The 19,019-nt window shown below is 37.2% G+C and overlaps 1 protein-coding gene across 1 annotated transcript in view; it reads right to left on the bottom strand.

Annotated features, from left to right (window-relative positions):
• Positions 1-14,258, bottom strand: part of crybg2 (crystallin beta-gamma domain containing 2) — a 65,363-nt gene extending 51,105 nt beyond the window's left edge. Inside the window, exons 1-2 of the mRNA XM_057828025.1 lie at positions 14,012-14,258; positions 2,604-2,706 (exon numbers count right to left, since the gene is read on the bottom strand). Of these exons, the coding sequence (XP_057684008.1) occupies positions 2,604-2,706; positions 14,012-14,202 (294 nt within the window). The 5' untranslated portion in view covers positions 14,203-14,258. The remainder of the gene's footprint in view (positions 1-2,603; positions 2,707-14,011) is intronic.
• Between the last annotated feature and the right edge of the window lie 4,761 nt (positions 14,259-19,019).

Genomic DNA, 19,019 nt, shown 5'->3' with positions numbered 1-19,019 from the left:
GTCCTGTGTCCTTGTGTTTACCACATTGAGCATGGACAAAAAGAAAAAAGGTGAAAATACTATCTGAGGACTTGAGAAGCAAAATTGTGAGGAAGCATGGGCAATCTCAAGACTACAACTCCATCTCTAAAGACCTGAATGTTCCTGTGTCTACCGTGCGCAGTGTCATCAATAAATGTAAAGCCAATTGCACTGTGGCTAACCTCCCTAGATGTGGACGGAAAAGAAAAATTGACGAAAGATTTCAACGAAAGATTGTGCAGATGGTGAATAAAGAACCCCGACTAACATCCAAACTAGTTAAAGCTGTCCTGCAGTCCGAGGGTACAACAGTGTCAACCCGTACAGCGTCTGAATGAAAAGGGACTCTTATAGTAGAACACCCAGGAAGACCCGACTTCTGACCCAGAGATATAGAAAAGCCAGACTGGAGTTTGCAAAACTTACCTGAGAAAGCCAAAAATGTTATAGACGAATGTTCCGTGGTCAAAAAAGACAAAAGTAGAGCTTTTTGGGAAAAGGCATCAACATAGAATTTACAGAAAAAAACAAAACGAGGCCTTCAAAGAAAAGAACATGGTCCCTACAGTCAAACATGGCGAGGTTCCCTGGTGTTTTGGGGTTGCTTTGCTTCCTCTGGCACTGGACTGATTGACCGTGTGCATGGCATTATGAAGTCTGAAGACCACCAACAAATTTTGCAGCATAATGTAGGGCCCAGTGTGCGAAAGCTGGGTCTCCCTCAGAGGTCATGGGTCTTCCAGCTGGACAATGACCCAAAACACACTTCAAAAAGCACTAGAAAATAGTTCGAGAGAAACCACTGGAGACTTCTAAAGTGGCCAGCCATGAGTCCAGACCTGAATCCCATAGAACACTTGTGGAGAGATCTGATAATGGCACTTTGGAGAAGGCATCCTTCAAAACTCCGAGACTTGGAGCAGTTAGCCAAAGAAGAATGGTCTAAAATTCCAGCAGAGCATTGTAAGAAACTCTTTGATGGATACCGGAAGTGGTTGTTCGCAGTTATTTTGTCGAAAGGTTGTTCTACCAAGTATTAGGCTGAGGGTGACAATACTTTTGTCAGGCCCATTTTTGGAGTTTTGTGTAAAATGTAGGGCTGTCAAAATTATCACGATAACGGACGTTCATTATTTTTTTAAATTAATCACGTTAAAATATTTGACACATTCAACGAACATGCCCCGCTCAAACAGATTAAAATGACAGCAAAGTGTCATTTCCACTTGTTACTTGTGTTTTTTGGTGTTTTGCCGCCCTCTGCTGGCGCTTGGGTGCGATTGATTTTATGGGGTTCAGCACCATAATTATTAGTAACATCAACATCAACATTGTTTATTTTTTGATTGAAAATTTTACAAACTTCATTAAAACGAAAACATTAAGAGAGGTTTTAATATAAAATTATTATAACTTGTACTAACATTTATCTTTTAAGAACTACAAGTGTTTCTATCCATGGATCGCTTTGACAGAATGTTAATAACAGGGCCGGCCGAGGCCATTTGGGGGACCTAAGCAAAATAATGCAAAAGGGCCCATATTTTTGGCCCACCATTTCGTCACAGTGTACTGTGAAACCCATACATGCAATCCAACCCATACATCCATATTTTGTATATTAATCAGATTTTGTTGCACTGCATACTTCAAACTTCTCACCCCAAATGATTGTCAGTACTTACAGTAGATAGCACCAAAACTTTTTTCTAAAAGAGGAAAGAAAGAAGTTAAGGAAGAACTTTTATTTTTTTAAGCTTGTAATCAAGTATCAAAACTCACAAAAGTCAAATAAAGCAAACTGTAGTAAACAAAATAGAATATAAATAAAACAATTGCCATATTGGGGGTCCCCCTGGTGGTCAGGGGCCCTAAGCAGCTGCATATTCTACGTTTAGGCTGGGCCGGCCCTGGTTAATAATGTTAATGCCATCGTGTTGATTTATTGTTATAACAAACAAATACAGTACTTATGTACAGTATGTTGAATGTATATATCCGTCTTGTGTCTTATCGTTCTATTCCAACAATAATATACAGAAAAATATGGCATATTTTATAGATGGTTTGAATTGCGATTAATTACGATTCATTTTTAAGCTGTGATTAACTCGGTTAAAAATTTTAATCGTTTGACAGCCCAAGTAAAATGATAATGATTTAATTTTATTTCATTCTCTTCTGTGTTTTTTTTTCATTGCCAGCAAAATAAATGAAGATATAACTACCAAAGCATTTGTAATTGCAATCATTTTCTGGGAGAAATTGAGCATTATCTGACAGAATTGCACGGGTGCCACTACTTTTAGCCAGCAGTGTATAGACTATTGGAGTTTGAAAATAATGATAAAACCAATTGGGAGGTTGATTAGCACTCTAAAAGCGCTTTCATAAACACCTCGTGTGACGGGTGGACCTGCCTGGAAGCATCTTTATTGACATGGTTGTAAAAGGCAGACAGGTTTTGTTACTTTTCGTTATCACGTCTCTTCTATAGTTTTTTACATTCACCAAAAGTGAAGCATTATTCCGGCCCTAAAATACGTCTTTCGCAAAGACGTAACCTCTGTCTTGCCACTGACCTTTGACCTGGGTGCGGTGCCATATATAGAAGAGCTCATCTTGCCCAAGGTGTTGTCAACCCAGTCGTGTCCATCCACTGGAGAGTAATTGGGTTCAGTAGGACTGTGGAGCACAAATAAAAGGAATCAACTCAGGCATTTATCAAAATTAGGCAAACAAAAAGTTTGAAAGAATACTATAGTAGTGCAAATCTTATTGTTCTAAGGCATGATACAAACAGCAATGAATCAATGCTCGGAGAATGTTGATCAGAACCGGCTAAACAGAGATTCGTCTTGTGTTTCTTGGAACAGCATTCCATATTCTGCAAGTGCGACGTTTGCAGCAATGTAATTGTAACTTATCCGCTGTTATTGATGGCCATTTGTTTTTTCTTCCAATTTCACCCCTGCTATTCTGTCAGATAATGCTGAATTTCTCCCATTAACTGATTGCAATTACAAATGCTTTGGTAGTACTATCTTCATTTATTTTGCTTGCAATGAAAAAACACAAAAGAGAATGGATTAAAAAAAAATTACATCATTATCATGTTACACAAAACTCCAAAAATGGGCCGGACAAAAGTATTGGCACCCTCTACTGGAATTTTAGACAATTCTTCTTCCAGTGCTTTCTTTCAAACCATGTTCTAATGCTTTTTGAAGTGTGTTTTGAGTCACTGTCCTGCTGGAAGACCCATGACCACTGAGAGAGACCCAGCTTTCTCAAACTGGGCCCTTCATTATGTTGCAAAATTTGTTGGTCGTTAAAATCTCTCGTCAATATTTGTTTTCAGTCCACATCTAGGGAGGTTAGCCACAGTGCCATGGGCTTTACACTTATTCATACAATGGGGAGAACAAGTATTTGATACACTGCCAATGGGAAAACCCATCAAATCGTGCTATTTATACATTGCCAATGGGTTTTCCCATTGGCAGTGTATCAAATACTTTTTCTCCCCACTGTAGGTGTCAAACCAATTCCACAAAGGGCCAAGTGGGTGCTGGATTTTGTTCCAACCAATACCGCGCCAACAGTTTAACCAATTAATTTTTCGTTGAAACAAGCAGCACCTGACAAAGTTTAACTGATTACCCATGTAAAAGATCATTATGGAATCAGTTTGACACCAGTGCACTTATTGATGACACTGTGCACGGTAGACACAGGAACATTCAGGTCTTTTGAGATGGACTTGTAGCCTTGAGATTGTCCATGCTTCCTCACAATTTTGCTTCTCAAGTCCTCAGACAGTTCTTAGGTCTTTTTTCTTTTCTCCATGCTCAATGTGGTACACACAGGGATGCAGGACAGAGGTTGAGTCAACTTAAATCCATTTTAACTGGCTGCAAGTGTGATTTAGTTATTGCCACCACCTGTTATGTGCCACAGGTAAATAACAGGTGCTGTTAATTCCACAAATTAGAGAAGCATCACATGATTTTTCAAAGGGTGCTAATAATTTTGTTCGGCCCATTTTTGGAGTTTTGTGTAAAATGATAATGATTTTTAAAATTGCCATTCTTTTTGTGTGTTTTCATTGCAAGCATAATAAATGAAGTTAGTATTACCAATGCATTTGTAATTGCATTTCTGGGAGAAATTGAGCATTATCTGACAGAATTGCAGGGGTGCCAATTCATTTGGCCAGCACTGTACATGTATATATATCACCCTCCTGAAAAAAAGAAATAAGTACTTTTTATAGTTTAGTCGAACATGTACATATCTATATCTGCCATCATCGTTCGAAAATCGAAAATGGCGTCGGTTCATGCATGCGCAGTCGCAATCTGGTAGCATGTCACGATTGGGTAGTGACACGCCCACCTACGGTACAAGAGTGTGCAGAACACATCTCAAGGCACACTGCTCTCACTGTTGGTTTTTAATTAGTCAATATTTTGTTCTCCTGCCTAATCTTGCTTGTACCCGTGTTGCTGCCTCTAGTGCTCAGTTACTGTATAGTTGCACGGGGGAGAAAAACAAAATTAGTTTGAAAAACAGTGGAGTAAAAAGTACAAATACTGTATTTTTCTGACTATAAGTCGCAGTTTTTTTTCATAGTTTGGCTGGGGGTGCGACATACTCAGGAGCGACTTATGTGTGAAATTATTAACACATTATGATATCATTTCACATGTTATTTTGGTGTTTTGGAGTGACACTGATGGTTTGGTAAACTTGTTAGCATGTTCTTTATGCTATAGTTATCTGAATAATTTAATAGCTATGGCTACGTTCGCGTTCTGCCGTTGGCAATGTGTGTTCAATTGTACTATTTACTTTTTTTATATTGAAATGCATGCTTTTAATTTGTGGTGCTTTCACGCCCACGTGGGGGCGCACTTGCACTTGTTTACGTGAAGAAGAGCACTCACACGCCAGAAGAAGACCGACAGCTACGTAGCTGTGAGTGACTGGGCAAGTTAGCGAGAGAGAAACACTGCTGCGAACCTACGTTCATTGTTTATGCTTGTAAAATATCTCTACAGAGGCAACGCCTGTGTGTATCATCTTTTTTGTTGTTGTTGTGTTTTCCACCCGTGATCGGACACTTAGAGCCAGTTGTGTGGTTGTTTGAACGATTCGCTAATGCTAGCGAACGCATGCTAACCGTTTGTGTCATGTCTTTGCTGTACCAGCACCTAATTATCATTTATTTACGTCGATGCGAACCTGTTTGGTATCGGGGAGGAAATTGATTCAGCAAATTATACGGACGTCCAGCATCGTCATTTGGGAGTTTAGCCCACTGAATAGCCAGGACCGAGCCGTCGCGTCCTGGTGACGACAGTATATTCGCATTTCGTTGTTCATGCACTGTACACTGTACACTTATTCAGCATGTTGTTCTGTATTGTATTTTTATTAGGGGTGTCAAACGGTTAAAATTTTTAATCTGGTTAATTACAGCTTAAAAATTAATTAATCGTAATTAATCGCAATTCAAACCATCTATAAAATATGCCATATTTTCTGTAAATTATTGTTGGAATGGAAAGATAAGACACAAGATGGATATATACATTCAACATACGATTCATAAGTACTGTATTTCTTGATGATAACAATAAATCAACAAGATGGCATTACCATTATTAACATTCTGTTAAAGCGATCCATGGATAGAAAGACTTGTAGTTCTTAAAAGATAAATGTTAGTACAAGTTATAGAAATTTTATATTAAAACCCCTCTTAATGTTTTTGTTTCAATAAAATTTGTAAAATTTTCAATAAAAAAAATAAACTAGTAGCCCGCCATTGTTGATGTCAATAATTACTTACACAATACTCATGGGTGCTGAACCCTATAAAAATAAGTCGCACCCAAGCGCCAGCAAAGGCGACAAAACTCCGAAAAACACAACAAGTACACATTTCAATGTGCTGTCATTTTAATCTGTTTGAGCGGGGCATTTGTGCGTTAATTGCGTCAAATATTTTAATGTGATTCATTTTAAAAAATTAATTACCGCCCGTTAACGCAATAATTTTGACAGCCCTAATTTTTATATTAAATTGCCTTTCAAGATGACATGTTTGTCAAGTAAATTTTCCCCCCAAATGCGACTTATACTCCGGTGCGACTTGTATATGTTTTTTTTTCTCTTCGTTGGGCATTTTATGCCTGGTGCGACTTATACTCAGGTGTGACTTGTAGTCCGAAAAATACGGTACATGCTGTAAAATGTAGTGAAGTTGAAAGTATTTCATATTTGTACTCTAGTAAACTGTAGTAAGGTCTAATAAAGTACAAATACACAAAAAAAATATACTTACGTACAGTAAGAAAGTACTTTCACTTCTTTGCATTCCACCACTGAATTTTGTAAACTTTGGAACATTTACACCCATAAAATCATGAAAATGAAGGTATATCAGCAAAATAGGATCGGCCAATAAGTTATGTCACAGAGTCAACACTTTCGAATCAACATGCTAGCCACATGGTATGAAAATAGTCACTTGATACAGGCATTGCCTCCTCTGCTATGCACAACTGGAAGGTCCAGGACAGCACATAGCAAAGTGACACCTTCATTAAATTTATAGACGTGTGTTGCCAAGCCATTTCTCGCACACCTTCGCAACTTTTTATTCCTGGAATTAAGTTTCAAGCAGCTTTTCTGTTCTTAATTAAAAAAACAAAAAATACACCATCCACTGACGACAGTTGGGATTATATTATGACTAGGCATGTGCCGATTACCGGTTTCAAGGTTTCAAAACCGCAAAGTTTTCCGTCATTGCGTCCCTAAGGTATTAGATGTTTTTCATGTCCCAAAAATGCATGGAGAAATCCCTCGCTTGCAGCTGTAAGGCTCAACGCTCCTCCATCGGTCGTTGCTCAGTGTCAGTGAGTCAGCTGTGCTACACGATGGCGGAGGCGGTGAAACTCCTTAACTTTTTCCCCCATCGGAGAAAACGAAATTGCTGGTATTGGAATACTTCGGCTACAAAAACATACAGACGCCCACGGCTTAGAGGAGGGCCAACCGACATGTAAAATATGATTTATACAAAATTAAAGGTTAGTAAACACTGTCTCGAACGTTTCCCACCAACTACGAGAGTTAACTCCAGTGTGTTTAGTGTGTCTAGCGGTGGTAAAACATGTTTTTTCCCTCTCTGGCAACAGTGTTAGAAAGAGTGTGTGTATAATATAAACATGATACTTGTCATACACGTGTGCTTTTTATGCTAAATAGTAATAGACAGTAATAATGTTGAGCTGTGGCTGTAGGCCCATCTAAAGGACAGCAATTGTTTTAATTTTCATTTAGAATATTACATTTTTTTTAATCATTTTATTTTAACTTAACATTATACTTATGTACCAATTTAGGGCTGCAGCTATCGATTATTTTAGTAGTCGATTAATCAGTGAACTAATTATTTCCAATAATCGAGTAATTGGATAAACATTAAAAAAAATTAAAATACCTGAGCTGAGCATCAAATGGTACAATAAATAAATAAATTTTAAAAAATGTATGTACAACAAAAGAACAATTGGCTAACTTACATAGCAAAAGACCGCTAGGTTAAATGCAATAAAATACTAACATTTTTTTTTTAATTACTTTTTTACAATGCTCTTAACAAATAGTTTAGATACATATTCCCACAAAAATTGGCTAAATATACATTTAAACTAAATTACAAATGCATTAAAAAACATCAACTCAAACAAAAACCTAGCTTATGTTGGTCTTAACAGGGAGCAGCTGGATTTGGCCATGTAAAATGAGGCAGACTACAGGGCAGTGTATCCACCCAAATCAATAAAACAATGCAAACACTTTCAAAAACAAACCATTACAACACCACTTTAATTAAACGAAAACTCGAAGCAGCAATTATTCGAATATTTTTTTCGAATCGAATACTCGAGTTAATCGATTAATCGTTGCAGCACTATACCAATTTGCTAATATATTTTGAAAAATAAAAATCCTGTTCAATGAAAGAATTTTTTTTAAACCCAGTTATCTCAAAGTAGCACATATCGAGCTGTAATTCCAAAACCGTAATACCGTAACCGTGATATTTTTGCTAAAGGTTATCATACCGTCAGAATCTAATACTGGCACATGCTTAATTATGGCACGAAAAAGTCAGGTCACAGTTGATGATCACAGTACCCTTCCCTGCATTAGATTGTGTAATTGTCGGAAATGAAGTATCCACTAGGTGAACACATACTTGAAAAACATACAGTGAGAACATACAGATACAAAGCTGCCATTGTTGTGCTAGTGACAAGTTGTCAACATTCATTCTTTTGTAAATCCCTGTCCATCAATCAGGAGAAACACATATTTAGCCCGATGGCCATGTTCAACTCTAAAAGGAATTTTCACAGATTCTATGTACAGTACACAACTTGCTAATGAAGCTAAGTGGAATACACGAAAGGTTATGTGGACATTCCAATTGAGGACCGCGTAAAACCCCTGAGGGTGCTTTGGGTCTGTTTCATTTGCGCTTGAAAGGGGAACTCGTGTGGGAAAGACTTCATCATCCCTTGATTGGCTTGTCATTTCTACTTGAAAAAATCCACAGCAGAGCTCTAATATAGAGGTCACCAAATTATCAGTAGATAAAAACTAAACGCGACATGCTCAAGACACTCTGTTCTTAACAGTTGCTTGACTTTTGTTTTTTCTGATGTGAATATTACTGTTTTGGCAGTGCAAATATGTGGCTAACCTTTACACCGCCCACCAAGCATGCAGCTTGAGTAAACCGAGCATTTATTACTCTTTTGACTATGCAAACACACGCTGCCAGTCAGTGTCGTCTGAAACCGCAAGATGTACAACCTCGTGCCGCTGTTTTCGTTTTTCCAATTTTCAACCAGTTTGAATTGAATTGCTAACGTGTGTGTTCATGGTCCGCGATTTCGACATCTATCATCGTCAACGATGGCCAATTCGTTATTTTCATCTTATTAGTTTTTAATGTATAATATACACTTGAATCTACTATTATTTCTCGGGGTGTGATTTGCGATTAGAGACTCCCGATAACTACTGTATCTTTCACAATATGGCTTTCACAATATATCACAAGTATTATTGACACATGGGTCAGGAAATCATTCCACGATACTCTACAGCGTCAGTTCGTTGATTCTAGGGCCGCAACTATCAATTATTGAAGTAATCGATTAATCCATCAATTAGTATGTGTAGCTTCAGAATATTTAAAGCAACACTAGGTAACTTTTCAGTTTTGGTCTATTTAAGAGACGCTGGTGGACAAAAGCGGCAGTGTTTAGCTTTAAGGAAGACTGAGTTTCCCATGAGAACCAGCGCACACCCGCAGTGTTGTAAAATCATGATCTCCCGGTACCTTGCAGATGGATTAAATGGCATTTCAATTTCCAGCGGCTGTGTGAAGCATGAAAAGTAATAAGGTAATGAATCCAGTTGTGGCTAAACAATAGCATATGACTGTTTGCAACAGTGTTGCTTAGTGTGGCTAACCCCTCCCCCCCTTCCCGTCCCCGACGGTTGAGGGGAGTTACGCTATCGAGTGAAAGCCAGGCCGATGTTTATTCTTGAGTATCATTTTAGCCCTGGTAGCCTCCCTTTTTTTCCTCCTCGGACAAAAACTTTTGTCTCTTTTGTTGCTCTGCCGTCTTTGCAGCATTCACGCGAAAGCGTTTGCATCGACTTCGGTCTTTATAATGAAAGGGGGAAGTGACGTATGCCGTAAAGCAGTCAGCACATTGTTTTTTTTATGTGGCAGGGTTCCTGCCACCCTCCTCAGAGTTAATCAATGCCGGTGAAAGTGATACAGACCCCATCAAGATATAAAAGAGGTGTAATACAACTACTTGTCAGTTGACATGTAATGACTAATGTTATGATAATATTTTATAAAGACTGAAAAGTTACCTAGTGTTGCTTTGGAGATGTAAAACAAAGGCTTGCCAAAATTGCACTTTCAAAAGAGCATTAAATGTGAATACAAAATAAAATTCCTGAGTGTTTCTTCAAACGATGTAGAATTGTACACTTTCATTCCACAAGAGCAATAAACGCATTTAAAACTAAATTTAAATGACTGAGCTTAGCCTCAAACGGTATGAAAAATAAATGAAGATCGAAGTACAACCAAAAAACAATTGGCTAACTTGCATAGCAAAAGTCCGCTAGCTTAAATGCTATAAAATGCTAACTTTTTTTTGCAATGCTCTTTACATATCGTTCAAACACATTTTCTCACATAAACATGCTAAATATACCTCTAAACTAAATTACAAATGCATAAACAATCATATTAGCTCAGACAAAAACTTACAACCTTATGTTGGTCTTAACAGGGAGCAGCTAGATCCAGCCATTTTAGATGGGTTACGTCATATTCACCGTTTCCACAAGAGGCCAGTGTATACACCCAAATGAATAAAACAATGAAAACACTTTCAAAAACAAACCATTACAACGCCACTCTAATGAAACAAATCCTCGAAGCAGCAAAAATTTTAATCGAAGCTTTTTTTCTATTTTAATTACTCGAGTTAATCAATTAATCGTTACAGCACTAGTTGATTTGCTGCCATCCCTCCCACTTTAAACGCATTGGAGGTCAATGTGTTAATCTCAGGTCATCTCATGTTGATTTTTGGTCACTTCCAGTTGATTTTGAGGCCTTTCTAGGTCACTTCCTGTTAGTTTTGGGGTTACCGAACAGGACGTGACCAGGGAATGCCCAAAATGAATAGTAAATGACTCAAAATTAACGGGAAGAAAACCGGGAAGACTGGCGTAGAATGCTCTCGTTTCAGTGCCATTGATTTAACATAGACACTATTCTAGTAGTATATGTTGGTCGCAACTTATTGGTTCCTTCTGTAGCAGTGCGATCTTTAAAAAGGATATATCAAATGATGGGAGCCTATTGATAAGCTTTTGAGATACAAAGTATCGCGGTATATCGCCATTTTGATATACGTTCACTTTCCTGATTATTTCCATAAATATACTCAAGTAAATCAAAGGAAAAACAAAAAGATATTCATCGCATTAATTTGTCAATCGATTAATCGCGATTAATCAAAATGAAATATTATGTTAATAGCTATCAATGGCAGGCAATGAGATGTAAGTTCCCATTAATTAATTAATTTTTCAATTTCAGGATTTTACTTGAAGCAATACGAGTAAACTTTTTATTTTTGGTCGATTTTAGCAACGCCGGTGGGCAAAGGCGGTCGTGTTTTGACTTGAGGAAGACTGCATTTCCTATGAGGACCAGTGCACACCCGCATAGTGTCTTAAAATCATGATCTCCCGGTCGCCTTCAGATGGATTAAACAACATTTCTGTTTCTAGCGGCTGTGTGAAGGATGAATAGTAATAAGGGAATGTATCCAGTTGTGGCTAAACAATGGCATATGACAGTTAGCAACCATGTGGCTTAGTGTGGAGTCACGCCAGCGAGTGAAAGCCAGGCGAATATTTATTCTGTATATCCTGGTAGTAGAGGTGTGCAAAATTTCCGATTCTTAGATTATTCGCGATTCGGCCGTGGAAGATTCGAGAACTCTTCACAAACATCCAAATTCCGATTATTGAAATATGTCAAGTAAAGCGGAAGTACAACACACTCAGCGCGCCGCGCGGTCAATGAAGAACGGAGCGAGAGTAGCTAAACATCATGCTTCTCATTACCCGGCCCCTCGGGTAATGCCAATGCTCAACTCACGGCTCTAGCTCAACTCATGCCACGAGATAAAAAAACACAACAACATACCTGACTGCTGCCGAAAAGCTGCTACAAAGTACAGCCACATAATGTTACGGTAGATATCATTTATATAGGACTAGATGCAATATAGATTCGGTAGCGTTAGCAGCACACCTACAAAAAGCTAGATGCGGGCGTTAGTAAACGGCCACCATCTTAAAGCAGTACACTTCACTGCAAGGCTGTTGTAGCGAACCTTCCAAGCAAACCTAATTACCTTTTTATCTAAAATACTCCTAAATCTGTAAAATATTGACTTGAATCTATCTTTAAAATAGTTTTAAAACTTTCACATGTCGAAAGTAGACAAAAGGGAAATTATGGAATAACGGGAGCAATTTTAACAACTTTACAGTTGATTCACAACATTAAATTAATTGAATGTAGTTTAAAGCTCCTGATACAGAATGGGGACTGGAGTTTTTTATTTACTGTTATTTTTGTATATTTGTTTACTGCTATATGTTAACTTGATACTGAAATAGTAGTTTGGTTTAGCCTGAGAGTAGTTTTGAACAATTTTGGAACTAATGTACAAAACATTTAAAAAATAAAAATAAAAAAAAAAAAAAAGGAGGGGGGGTGCATCAATAATCGTTTTATAATCGAATCGGAGCCTCTGAATCGTAATCGTAATTGAATCGTTAGGTGCCCAAAGATTCCCAGCTCTACCTGGTAGCCTCACTTTTTTCCTCCCCAGACAAAACCTTTTGTTTCTTTTGTTGCTCTGCCATCTTTTCAGAATCCGAGCAAAAGCATTCACATCCACTTCCATCTTTATAATGAATGGGGAAAGGGGGAAGTGACGTATGCCTTAAAGCAGTTAGCACACTTGTAGTTTTTTTTGTGTGGCATTTTTTGTGTAGTTTTTTTGTGTATTGCTTTTACCGGCACTAATTAACTTAATTAGTGCCGATAAAAGCAATACAGACCCCCTCAGAATAAAAAATAGAGGTGTCATTAAACTACTTGTCATATGACATATCATTAGAAATGTTATGAAAATATTTTCTAAAGGTTAAAACGTTACCCAGTGTTGCTTTAAGAAGTTGCATTGGAAGTGAAACTTTAAAAGATAAATTAACTCCTTAACTCATTGAGAGATTAAGATTAAATTAGACGCCTATCACCGTCAGTGGCAATGCAACATGATCACCCACTGGCTACGTTTCCATTAGTTTTTTTTTTGTTTTTTTTTTGCAAAAATAAAAGATGTTGCTGCTGTTTTTCCCCAAAAGTCTCATAAATATATTAATAATACTAACTTAAATACTGTAAAAAAAATGTCTGAATGGTTTTTGACCCACATAAATGGAGTAAGAGTGACCCCAGAAACTCTTTTGCAATCCCCTGATGGTTTCAACATTGTATGAAATCTATCCGGAGGAAGGTTCAGTCATCTGGAGTGAAAAATATTGTTTGTGCGCTTCATTATTCATGATATCTAAATGAAATTATACAAATTGCCAATATTTGCATGAAGTACAGACTCGTTTTTTGCATGTTTTGACTGTGTTGACTGTTTTTCTTCCAAAGTGATAATAGGGCTGACGAATGATCTCTGCCAACCCTCCTAGTTCAAACGGATTAGACGTCTATCGCAGTCAATGGGAAATAATTAACCGTGAGATTAATTGCGATTAATATATTATGTATGATAATGAATTCAAAATTAGTATTCAACACATTTTATTTAAAAAAAAAAAAAAAAAAAAGTACTCTCATATTAATGTAATAATCTATTTTAAATAACAATTAGTTAATGCGCAGTCAAAACAATAAACAAGTAATATACGAGTTAAATTGTCAAACCTTAATGATTAAATAAAAATAATATACGGTAGCTATATTTTAAAAAGAAATACTGGTCACTTGGGACAAACAACAGGCACAACCAAGCATCAGAATGTTTAGTCTTTGTCATTTCTGTTTAAAAGATAAACGTAAACAACAACAACAATGATAATAGGATAGGTAGCCATGTTTACATGCACGTGAACAGTGGAGAAACAAATGTTTGAAGTTAAAATGTGCCAATTAAGATACTGTATACACGGTTTTAGTCGCACTTTAAGTAAAACCCAAAGTATTGTGCAGGTGACAGTAAAAACAAACAAGAAATAGCCAAAATGGAGTCAAACACATGCATTGCATTACCTGAACACCTGCTGCTTTTTCTCGGCAGAGGGACTCCCCTTCGACTTGATCTTCAATTTTGGCAGTTTAAACTTCTTTTTCCCGTCCGGTGTTTTTTTCTCGGGGCTCTTCACCGGCGACTCTTCCACGTTGGAGTCGCTCCTGGTGAAGAGATTTTTCAAAGACTTTTTGGAGAACGTCTTCTTGGCCATTTGGATTAACTGGACGGAACTTTGTTGTTACTTGCCACCTGTCTTGTGGGGAAATCCACGAGGTAGCTTGAGAGCTTGCTCACCTGCGAGTTGTAGACACGCCCACTTTTGCAATTGGTCGAAAGCTCTTGTGCTGAAAAATGATTGGCGTTGAGCAGTATTTCCGCTGGATGGCGATGCAGTTCCATTACAGAAGAAAGGTGATCATATTCATGTAATTTTGTATTCTACCGCTGAGTGGCGCTATTGGGGAAGTTTCAAGTATAATGTTAATGGAGCCATTGACTGTGTAGACGTCCAATTAAGCCATGTGTACACCTAGCAGGTTTTTTTTTTTTTTTTTTTTTTTTTTTTTTTTTTTTTAGAAACGAGGATTCTGCCCTAATACGTCGGGAAAAAATAATTGCGTCCACCTGCACGCTTGTAACAAAAAACAAACAAAAAAAAAACTTCCACAGCCAACCGTTTCCATTCATTTTTAAGTACATTCATTACAATAAAAATAATGGTCCATAATACCAATTCTTCAATAAGAAGCACAGCAATAGTTGGAAGCAAAAATGGAAGCAAAAAAATGCGTGTTTAATTTACTCCAAATGTAAACATTGGTTTCATGTGTGACAAAGTTTGTCGCTGTCAGTGACGTTTACACAGTTAAATCTTCGGTTGTCAGTGTCCACATGATGGCGCCACAAACGCAGAATTCGTACTTCTTCACTTTCCCCGTCGTTCTTAAGAACCCTGGTTTAAATGTGCGTGTGCGTGTGGATGATAGGCCAAACCGTAGAAAAATATCTACTTTTTGCCAAATACCCTGCTTCGTGTGGACATGGCCTAAGAGACACGTTGCCTTCCTAGATTAAATTGGACGTCTATAGTTGTCAATGGCAGGGAACGAGTTAAATAAAATGAAAAAAAAAAAAAAAAAAAAAAAAAAAAAATGTTTTTAGGCGCCATAACAAATAGTGTATCATTGTTTTTAGTCATTGTAATTGAACTAATATTGTTTTAATTTGCCTTTTTTAAAATCAACCTTTTGTTGTATTACTTCATTAAAAAGAAATAACATTTTTTAGATATTTTGCAATTTAGGAAGAAAAAAATTATCGAGACTGAAAAGATGAAAAATAACAAATTTTCTACCATTGACGGTGATAGACATAATAATTATCGCGAATAATACCGTACCGGCCCGAATATAAGACGGCCCTGATTATAAGACGACTCACTCTTTTTCAAGACTCAAGTTTGAAAAAAGACACCAAATTCATTTTTATACAGAAAACAATTACAGTCCATCTGAAACAAATGATTATAACAATATATTTGAGAGAAAAAGCATGTTATTTTGCCTCATTCAAATCTTAATATCTGAACATTTAAATATGTAAACTAAAGCGCAATCACATTTGTAAATGAATGGCTTCTGGTTGTTTAAATGTAAATAAACTAATCTATTGTGATAAAACAACGAAATTGCAATAACTGCATTAACCATCAAAGTGAAGTCTAACTTTAACTGTAGTCTTGAAACAAATCTGAATAAGGAAAAACATTGCAATAAAATAATTCAAACTGGTTAAACTTGAGAGTCGCTGAGATCTGTCATGACAGAACATTACTCCTCAAGTTCAGCATTCGCTTCAATGATATCTGGCGCCATCTAGCGTTCTGAATGGGTATAATGTCTAGACCCCGAATATGAGACGGCTCCCACTTTTTCAGTCTTATTTCAATGCAAAAAACACCGTCTTACATTCGGGCCAACACGGTAGTTGACAGGGGTTAATTTGTGCCGGATCCTGCTGGAACAGGATTCGGCACCTCTTGATTTTGGCTTCCCTGTGTTCCGGGACTTATTTGGGCAGATCCGGGCCCTCTCGTGTGATAAAGAAATTTTTTAAAAAAACTTTGGAAATTTGCGGTATCTAGAAAGCAAGCAGCCATGATCAAACTGTATTTCAACATGCCAAAAAGACATTTGCATTGACTGTCTTTTTTTCAAAAAGATGTTTCAAAACGAGTCAGAAAAGCAACAACCGGCGATGAGGACAGCTGCAGCGATCATGCTAACGGGCAGGACCGGTGTTTGGAAATTCCTTCCTACGCGGCGAAACGTCTACACAATGCTCAGTGCGCTTGCGCGAGCATCCGCTCGCATGCACACATCGGTTAAAAGCGGTGAAAATTCACAATTTTTGTTTTTATTGAGTTTTCATCACCTTTTAATTGCCTGAAAAATACTTTTTACATGTATTTCCCTGTCATACTTTTAACCATTGTGCTTTTTGGTGGTAGCTTTAAAGCAGTTGGCCACATTAGTCACGTAGCGGATTTAAACCGTTCTTATTTGATATAGCTACATTTAAATATTTCCTTACGGCATTTTTTTGTACGTTCAGCCTGAATGCATCCAAACAAATCAAGTTGAGAGCGCACGGTAGTATTTTGGGTGTCAAATTTGCCTCATGTAGACGTTTCGCCAATGTACAGTAGGACATTTTGGCAGAACACCGGGTGCAGCAGGAGGCTATCGCTAGAGCAGCTAGCCAGGTTCACGGACAGCCAGCCAAGCCGGGGCAGGAGGCTGCTACCGTGCCAGCAGCAGGTCGGGGTCAGCGCCACCCGGACTGGCGGCCAGTTACAGCGCCAGCAGGCAACCAGGTGGACCAGCAACAGCCGTAGCAACAGGCCAGTCCTTCCTATGGAAAATTTGGGTTTGGGCTGCACAATTTGTAAGGCGGCGGGAACTTTGGGGCCAGAGAAGATGGGGAAAATGAAACTCGCAAAAGAATGGGTTTGTGTTATTTATTGTAATCACTGATTTTCTGAATGTTTTACAAGTTAGACCTGTTTAGAAACTAATTTCTGACTGTGTACTTTAAGTCCCACCTGTGGTTATGTGGGCAATTGCCCGTACTGTGTTGAGTATAGCCTAAATAATTGTAAAAATTATTGTCTAATATTTATACCATAGATATTATCTGAAATTGAGGCTTGTAGGTCCCACAGCATGGCAAGTGGGCATTTGTGTGGTGTTTTCAGCACCATTTTCTGCGTATGCTCCGGGACCAGTGCCCGCTTTGCATTCCGGCACCTTATGATTGACAAATTAAGGACTGATTGTTGAGTTAATGTGATTAATCTTTTTTGTTTACGTTTTTATGTACATTTACTTGAGTAAAATTAACTAATACAGTAGAATCGCGAAAGATTTAACACTTTGACTAAAATGATGAATATTAGGAGATTGTGAAATATACAGTATATATGGCGGAAAACACTCAGGTGACTTAAAGTTCCGCTCTGAGACCCTCAATTTAGTCAACTTTTAAAACTGTCCGAAAAGCATGTGTGATACATCATTGAAAAGCTTAAAATCTCAATTTTCAGGGGGAACAAACATTTTGAACAGGAAGGCATTTAAAAAAAAAAAAAAAATTAAACAGCAAAACCCTAATTGGAGGCGAGAGCACACAAGAGCAGAACTAAAGACGCCACGATTTTAGCGAGATATTCGTGTAATTACGTTGTTTCGATCAAAAAACTCCATGTAGCATGTATCACCGGTGGTCAAGACACAGCTGTGAATGGCCACAGCCGGATTTTTTTTAATTTTATGGGTGAAACATGGTGATATAACAAGGGTCGCGATGCAGAAATCGCAGACAACAAGGAGTGGTTGAGATTTTCTTTTTCATATAGTTACCCTTTTAAACGTTATTTTTCAAATTTTTTGCTTGGATTGATTATTTGTCATCTAACATATCGGGGAAAATGCAACAGTAACAAAAAAAAATACAATAAGCGATAGTTATGATAGTTTACAGACGCCAAATTTGTCATTGTGACGTAATTCGTTTAAAAATTTAAAATATGCGAGTAAATAATTTCCTCGTCTTTTTTAAATTTTTTTGAGACAATTAATAATTCTAAGCTAAAAATGACAGACATTTTGAATCATAATTACTTTTTATGGCTACGTTGAAACAAAAGCGATTGCGCGATGTCTGTAAACGGGGGTTTTCAGGGTAAAACGGACTAATTAAAAATAGTTCGGAGGCTTAGTGCGACATGAATCTGCTATGGCGGCAAATAGACATACTGTTCTATCGCAAACACAAAAGTTCTTTTGGCTTAAAATACAGAAGTTTATTTTAAAGAAGGGTGCAGGAACATAAACTGCTTTTTAAGTCTTGAGTAAACTGCTTTTTGAGTCTTGAGTCAGTACTGTGCAAAAGTTTTAGGCAGGACACCTGCCTAAAAGTTTTGCGCAGTACTGTATATATATATTTTTTAATTATTAAATTTATTAGGATCATGGAAGCTTCCACTTGGGGAAAATATATACATACAGTATATCCTGTATATACATAATATAATGGAAAAAAAAAAAAAAAAATATATATATATATATATATATATATATATATATATATATATACACACACACTGTACATACTGGATAGTACAAAACATATTTTTGTATTTGTTTATTTTTCAATTTTTTAATCCATTTATGTATATTTAGTCAGTTATTTTAGCCAAATGTACTTAATTACATTTATTAATCTAATTTTATCAACCTGTTTAATTTACATTTAAAAGTATTTATTTTGTATTTTTTAAAACTTTTATTTTAATAATTTATTTCTGTTTCCCCCGCCCTATTTTTCACTTGAATTTCCCTTGGCCTAATTCAGATTGATTACAATTAAGCCTCTGCGAACACTGTACACGTTGACCTTTAGACCCATTCAGCTGGTTGCCCTGACCAACAAGTGTTTTTATTTAACGACCCCGCCCGTGCTTGAACT

This window comes from Corythoichthys intestinalis, chromosome 22 (genome assembly GCF_030265065.1).
Source record: "Corythoichthys intestinalis isolate RoL2023-P3 chromosome 22, ASM3026506v1, whole genome shotgun sequence".
Taxonomy (NCBI): Eukaryota; Metazoa; Chordata; class Actinopteri; order Syngnathiformes; family Syngnathidae; genus Corythoichthys; species Corythoichthys intestinalis.
This window is presented reverse-complemented; position numbering and strand designations above follow the sequence as displayed.